At 31.3% G+C, this 8,180-nt stretch overlaps 1 protein-coding gene across 1 annotated transcript in view; it reads right to left on the reverse strand.

Annotated features, from left to right (window-relative positions):
- Window positions 1–311: 311 nt before the first annotated feature.
- LOC110038127 (SET and MYND domain-containing protein 4) overlaps window positions 312–8,180 on the reverse strand; it is a 53,977-nt gene continuing 46,108 nt past the window's right edge. The window contains 1 exon segment of the mRNA XM_020742894.1: window positions 312–923. Within this exon segment, the coding sequence (XP_020598553.1) occupies window positions 696–923 (228 nt within the window). The 3' untranslated portion in view covers window positions 312–695.

The raw sequence follows: 8,180 nt of genomic DNA on the forward strand, positions 1-8,180 counted from the left end.
AAACCCAATATGGCTGCTCTTTTTCATTTTTCGATTGTATTACTACTATGATGTCATGGGTAGTGAAATCTAAATAAAAATTATTTATGTTTATTCAAAATAAATTTTATAATTAACTTAACTAAATTTTGAAATATTCATTTCACCCCTTTTCAAGTATCATAATCATTGAGTTAGACCTAATGCAAACAAACAATAATAAGACTTATTAAAGTTTACATCTGAATCTCAGCTCCAGCTTCCAACAAAAAAAAAAAATAATAATAATAATAATGAGAAAATAATTCAAAATTTATAAAACAGATGCCAATTACAGAGAAAAATATGTACACTAACAAAGTTTCTACTAGCACATAACATAGAAAAAAAGCCGTTCCCAACGTCAATTTAATAAACACCGTCATTGGGAAATCATACAACAACATGATCTTTGCACGCATAACAGGTCCTCTGCGACACATACTGCTTGATATGCCCAATTCTGGGTTATAAGACATCCTCTTAGCCCCGAAAAATTATTGTATCAGGTGTCCAATTAAAATTGACCACATCAAAATGTGAACCACATTGAAATACATTGATTGATAGTTTTTTAAAAGTGTGGGACCCATCGTAACACAACCAATTTTCATTGGACACCTGATGTCCTGATGCATTAATTTTTGGCACCTTTGTTAATTCAACTTAGCTCTTATTCATCTGACAGCAACAAGTCCAATCTTCTCCACCTCATTCTTAAAATCTTCAAAATATGGAAATATTTTGGGCACATGAGACCCATAGTAAAGTGAAAATATTCCCTCTACTCTCATTATATTACATAAAGCATCAGCCTTATTGCCTAAAGATAAATGAATTGATGCGAGTTTCATCCTCTCATGAGCAACAGTGATGTGTTTTGTGTGGTAAAGCTTCTCAAGTATCTATCAAAACCATCAATAAACCAAATAAAAGAATTAGAGGGATGACCAAATGACCAACATGCATACAAGGACACATTAATAGTGTTCAGGGAAAAATATGTTTTAAAGCTGCTAGTTCTAGCTGTTTTGATTTTAATGGAATCTGAATTGTGTGGTAAGAAAAATCAAATGCCTAAAATTATAATGATTTTGTTGGCAAACCAAAATGAAAACAAAATCATTCTTGTTATGACTTCTAAAAGCACTACTAATAGAATATTACTTTTTTGTGGAATATTTAGAAATCATCAACGACAAATTCATTTGTCGTTTTATCACATGTAAAGTCTTCAATAGAGGATGTTTGCAACAGGCTCGAGTAAATGATGCCTACAATATTTGTTCATCTTGGTCCCACTTTCATTGTGTAAATAAAAGTCAATCAAGAGAATATCACGCTTTCTCTGAAGTACAAGTCTGCAATCTATGAAGTATTCATTGTCTTGTGGCAAAATGTGAAATGTACTTTTGTTGAAGAAACCGTTGACCACTATCATAATTGAGTCCTAACTTTAGTGTGTTTGGGACAGCTTACAGCAAAGTTCCATGTTCACATTCACCCGAGCTAGCTTTGGATTAGCTGACGGAGTATAGTCTCGCAAACTGCTCTCAGGTCTTAAGTAAATGATATATCTTGTATTACTTGACATGTCACTCCATATCTCGTACCAATGTAGGTCAACAAAAATTCTCTTTTACTAAGAAAAGAATATTGTTATTGCCAAAATATCTATTATTTCTTCATTTTTGAAACTCATGTAAAATAAACACCTTAAGCGAACTCTTAGAAATGCACAACTTTTTCTAAAGTAACAAATAACCATCGACCCTGTGATACTGCTCATACAATCTATCCTGACAGTAGATCCAACTCTATTGAAAGTTCTCATCAGTGACATACAGATATTTCAATACTCCAAGCCAATTACCTTTGATAGCACAGTAATAATAATAAATATCAAAACGCTCAATGCATTGGCTACCTTGTTCTAAAGCCTTATTTTATGCTTGAACAAAAAATAAAGTAATGAATCTCAAGCCCTCATTATTAGCATAAAGAGTGAACTCATTCGCCAACAATTACTAACCTTATGACTGGGTTCTTAAAAGATGTTTGAGGATTGGATGTAGCAGAGAGATGTTAAAAAAAAGAAAAAAGAAGAGATGCATGAAGTTTATGAAGATTGAAAGGGGAACAATTAGTTCTAGCTATTGCCTAAGAGGAAAGCAGTGGGAAACCTATTCCAAAACAAGCTACAAGCTTATCAGTTGTAAGAGGAAGATAGAAATTCAGAAAAAACAATCTCTGAAATCCATACACCAAACATAAGTCCCAAAACTAGTAACTACTAAAATATTTATATGCAAGAAATAAAGATAGCCGGATAATAACTTAAATAAAATAACTAATATCTATAATAGACAGGCCAACTCAAGAAAATAATAATTCCCTAAATTGGCAAGAAAATAGGACTAGACTAGATTGTTCTGAGCAGGATCTCTCGCTCTCGTAATGATAGGAGTGAATGCACATCACTAAACTTGAGCCTAAACCTGAGTGTGATGACTGTGTTTGATGTTAAGTTTGATTTGGTTCCTTAAGTTATTTTTTTTTAAACATGATTGTGTGCCAAAGGATAATGTTGAGCAAAAGCTTCAATATTAATGATAAGTGCTCCATCTTTAACCACAAAGACTTCAAGCATTATTATTGCATCCGAACCAATACAAATGGAATAAAAATTGTTCATGGCTTCTTAGTATCACAAGTTTGCTTGGTTTTTACAATATTGCTACCATTAAACTTATACAAGAGATCATACATAATATCATAGTTGGTGAAGGCATCTAAATTCTTCACCAGAAGTTTAAATACTAATACTTGATGTTCTCCGATTTCTAATATAATTGCATGCTTCTTCACGCTTATAGGTAACTTCAAACTACAATAATTGCCGCAATCATGCCTTGCTAGTTTTATTAAACTAACTCATGAGATATTTTAATGTGTAATTTTAATCCTACAAATGCTCCACCACTTGCTCAGATGCTAACAACACCATCAGTCCTACTTAATGGCTATCAACCACTTCCAACGGTCATCAAACTACAATGTCCATCCACTCCGAGACCTACTAAGAACAATTCATGAGCCTATTCCACCATCAACATTGACATGGACACTGACTCCTAAATTTTTGGGAAAAAATTCTTCGTACCCCAGAAGAATAAATATAAAATACAATCATTTGACATAGCATCACCGGTCTTAATTAAATCTAACAAATTTAGGTATATCAGCGCTTATTCTATTAGGATTAATCATATAATAAATATGTAACCAAGTGTTGCTTTATTCAAAGAAGCCTCTTCATATAAGGCTTGTCTTCCAAGAAAAATCCTTGATTTATTTCTTTTTATTGCACTTAAATCACATTCATTAGATTGCTTTTTTTTATGGATATTTCATCACATGTAAAATTCTCTTATATATTGATGATGCTTTTCAGGTAATTTAAACATTTTGTGTTTAATACAATATCTTTAAGCAAGATTTCTCTGTGGCGGCTGACTTCATTATCTCCTCATCACATTTGGAAGACTTCTAATACACGGTAAGAAGATTTTAAAGAAAAAATTCAAATTAAGAACATACCAAACCAAAAAGCTAAGAGATTCTGATGCACCAAAGAACTAAAAAGAATAGAAGCAAAAAAGAAAAAAAAAGCTACAGAGAAAGAGAAGGAGCTACACAAATGCTCTATAATTTTTGTACAAAAAAATGAAGAGAAAACAAAGAACCTCCATTACTAAATTGCCATTAGAGTCCAAGAAAGTTGAGGTAAATGAATTTAATTATCAAGAATTATTTTTTGCATTCAGTTGTTTAGTAGATAAATATCATTAACAAAAAATAAATAAATAAGTAAAATATTTGTAAAAAGAGGCTGAAGATCTCAGGAAAAATTTTCTATCTTCAATAATAAAAAAACTCCCATGCACATCGCTTGAATCAAGGAAAAAAAATTGGGAATAATTCTAATCTTGTATCTACTCATACGCTATCTTCATTAAATAAATTGCATTTTATAAATGACATGTTATCTGAAAGTCACAAGAAAATTAGCCATTAGTTTTTCATATACTTGTTTCATGTTGCCATGATGTAATTTCTTTTAGCCTAGTGATTGCTACGGCCAAATAAAACACATCTAATTTGATCATTTTCATGCAACTTGATTTGACCAAATGAGTTCTTTGTTTGTATCAGATAGAATAAAAAACCTTCATCAAGCTAATTAAGGGCACACTAGGAAATTCCTAGCTTAGAAAACTTCATTCAAATTTATCATATAGCTTTTGATCTTAGTATGTTGTGTTTTAAGAATTAATTTAATTTATATTTATCCAAGTAACAAACATAGTATATATTTTTGACATCATGGCCCTTCATATATATTTAAGAATATATTTAATTCATCTAGGTGAGTTAATAGTTTAGTTCTATAATCATATCATGATCTCTATATTCAAATTGATTATTTAACAATTGGAATCGTGATTGGCTTATTTTATTAATCAATTTCATGATTAGTTCTTTTTCGCCGACAGGAACTCGCCGTCTGCGGTCGCCGCCAATTCTCGTTCGTTCTCTCATGTCGTCGTGTCTTTTGTCGATAAGAATGTTGGAGTCGCCACTCTGTTTATCTATCTTATTGCCCTATTTTTCCAATTTACCTTAATCTTTTGGATCAAGTAAGAGATCCTCAAGTATTAAAGGAATTAGGAAAAAGGGAAAGGGCAAATGATAGAAAACAAGAGAAATGTTGGGTGCTAAACTTATAGAGAAGACTCTAGAATATCAAAATCTCATATAAGGATAACCACATAAATGGTATGATAACCAGAGATTTAGGTTGATCACCTATTTTGAATTCTTAATTTTCCTATAAGAGCAAGCTCTTATAGTTAATTACATCTTAGGCAATTCTAGATTTACCTAAGAAAACTCCTGATTCTCGTTAACACTCGTTCTTCTAAAATATCAAGATTAAGGAAAGAAACATCAAATGTTTTATTCCTGGGGTAATAGATTCCTAGGTATCTGATTATACCCTCAAGGTTTTGTTTTGTTCATGTCATGTCATTTTTTTTTTGTCATGTTATGTCATTTTATTTTTGTTTTATCTGTTTTTGTCTAGTTTTGTTATCTTGAAATTTTGCTTTCGAATGTCGTCCTGCAAAACAGAGTTAGCACACCCTATAACATGCAAAGGAAATCTAGAGCGAAATTTTATTTTCATGTCTTCAATAAACCTGCAAAAGAGAATATGATTAGCATAAAACCATGTTGTCAGATTTATCAATTTTAGTTGGTCATTTAATTGGTTGAATAATTTTTAAACGACCCGGTCAAGATGTCTATGGCTCTTTCGTCCCTAGGCCGTGAAGTATTCAGATTTACTTAGTCCGAAAGGTGTTTAAACTAGGACCAGAAGATTCTTGTCAGCAACCATAGATTGCGTTGGTCAAGAAATCTTCATAAATCTGAACACAGATGTTTAAGTTGTGTTTTAATGTCATTTATGTCAGTGAGTTAGATTTTTATGATATAGAATCAACACCATTTTTTACCTTGAAGTCATAAGCCAATTAGACCTGAGAGAGTTTAATTAAAACCTAAGATTTTGGTTTAATGTCGATGAAACTGAAGATGATGCAGGTTCAATGTAGGTAGAACCTAGAGTTTTAAGTCCAATGTGGATAGGACTTAAGAAGTTCTAAGTTCAATACAGGTAGAACCTAAATATTGGAAATGGTTTAAGTCCAATGTAATTAGGATTTAAGATGTTTTAGGTTCAATGTAGGTAGGACCTAAGGGTTGAAATGGTTTTAAGTCCAATGTAGTTAGGACTTGAGATGATTTAGGTTCAATGTAGGTAGAACCTAAGAGTTGAAATGGTTTTTAAGTTTAATGTAATTAGGACTTAAGAGTTAGAACTTAAGGTATTTAGGTTCGATGTAGGTAGAACCTAAGGATTGAATTAGTTTTAAGTCAAATATAGTTAGGTTTTAAGTCCAATGTAGTTAGGAATTAAGGTATTAAGGTATTTAGGAATTAAGATATTTAGGTAAAACCTGAGAGTTGAAATGGTTTTAAGTTCAATGTAGTTAGGACTTAAGAGTTAGGACTTAAGGTATTTAGGTTCGATGTAGGTAGAACCTAAGGATTGAATTGGTTTTAAGTCCAATATAGTTAGGACTTAAGGTGTTAGGAGTTAGGACTTAAGGTATTTAGGTTCAATGTAGGTAGAACCTAAGAGTTGAAATGGTTTTAAGTCCAATGTAATTATGACTTAAGAGTTAGGACTTGAGGTATTTCGATGTAGGTAGAACCTAAGGATTGAAATTTTAAGTCCAATGTAGTTAAGAATTAAGATGATTTAGGTTCAATGTAGGTAGGTTCAATGTAGGTAGAACTAGGTAGAACCTAAGGATTGAATTGGTTTTAAGTCCAATGTGGATAGGACATAAGAAGTTCTAGGTTCAATACAAGTAGAACCTAAAGATTGAAAATGGTTTAAGTCCAATGTAATTAGGGCTTAAGATGTTTTAGGTTCAATGTAGGTAGAACCTAAGGGTTGAGATGACTTTAAGTCCAATGTAGTTAGGACTTAAGATGATTTAGGTTCAATGTAGGTAGAACCTAAGAGTTGAAATGGTTGTAAGTTCAATGTAGTTAGGACTTAAGAGTTAGGACTTAAGGTATTTAGGTTCGATGTAGGTAAAACCTAAGGATTGAATTGGTTTTACGTCCAATGTAGTTAGGACTTAAGGTATTTAGGTTCGATGTAGGCAGAACCTAAGAGTTGAATTGATTTTAAGTCCAATGTAGTTAGGACTTCAGGTATTTAGGTTCGATGTAGGTAGAACCTAAGAGTTGAATTGACTTGAGTCTAATGTAATTAAGACTTAAGGTTTGAGTTGAGTTAGGTTCAATTTTGATTGAACCTAAAGTTTATGTTGACCTAAGTTCAATTTGAATTGAACCTGAGTTTAAGGTTTGATTTAGGTTCAGTATATGTTGAACCTAGAGTTTGGTTGACCTAGATTCAGGTTGGGTTGAAACTAAGTTATAGGTTTGACTTAAGTCCAATAAGGGTTGAACTTAAGTTTGAAGTTGATTTGGGTTCAAGTTAGGTTGAACCTAATGTTTGGGTATAGGTTGAACCTAATGTTTGGGTTAACTTGAGTTCAAGCTAGGTTAAACTCAAATTAGGTTTTGGTTAGGTTCAATGTAGGTTGAACCTAAGGATTGAGTTAACTTGAGTTCAAGTTGGGTTGAACTCAAATTAGGCTTTGGTTAAGTTAAGCTCAATGTGGGTTGAACCTAATGTTTGAGTTAACTTGAGTTCAAGTTAAGTTGAACTCAAATTAGGCTTTCTTTAGATTGATTAAACACAATTAAGGTTTAATTAAACCTAATTTGGGCAAGGTTTAATTGATTAATTAGACTTAATAAGGGTTAAGTCTAATTGGGTTTAAAAATTAATTAAACCTAATTTTGGTAAAGTTTAATTGATTAATTAGACTTAACATGGGTTAAGTCTAAATGGGTATGGGTTTAAAGGTTAATTATTTAATGTTAATTAAACCTAATTTTGGTAAGGTTTAATTGATTAATTAGGCTTAATACCGGTTAAGTCTAATTGGGTTTAATGTTAATTAAACCTAATTTTGGTAAGGTTTAATTGATTAAATAGGTTTAATATGGGTTAAGTCTAATTGGGTTTAAGGTTAATTAAACCTAATTTGGGTAAGGTTTAATTGATTAATTAGGTTTAATATGGATTAAGTCTAATTGGGTTTAAGATTAATTAAACCTAATTTTGATAAGGTTTAATTGATTAATTAAACTTAATATGGGTTAAGTCTAATCGGGTTTAAAGATTAATTAAACGTAATTTGGGTAAGGTTTAATTGATTAATTAGACTTAATATGGGTTAAGCCTAATTGGGTTTAAGGTTAATTAAACCTAATTAATGGATTTAAGGTTAATTAAACCTAATTTAAGTAAGGTTTAATTGATTAATTAGACTTTTTAAGGTTAAAGGTTTAATTGATTAATTAGACTTAATATGGGTTAAGTCTAATTGGATTTAAGGTTAATTAAACCTAATTTAGGTAAGGTTTAATTGATTAATTAGACTTAATAT

Source organism: Phalaenopsis equestris, unplaced genomic scaffold (genome assembly GCF_001263595.1).
Source record: "Phalaenopsis equestris unplaced genomic scaffold, ASM126359v1 Scaffold231427, whole genome shotgun sequence".
Lineage (NCBI taxonomy): Eukaryota > Viridiplantae > Streptophyta > Magnoliopsida > Asparagales > Orchidaceae > Phalaenopsis > Phalaenopsis equestris.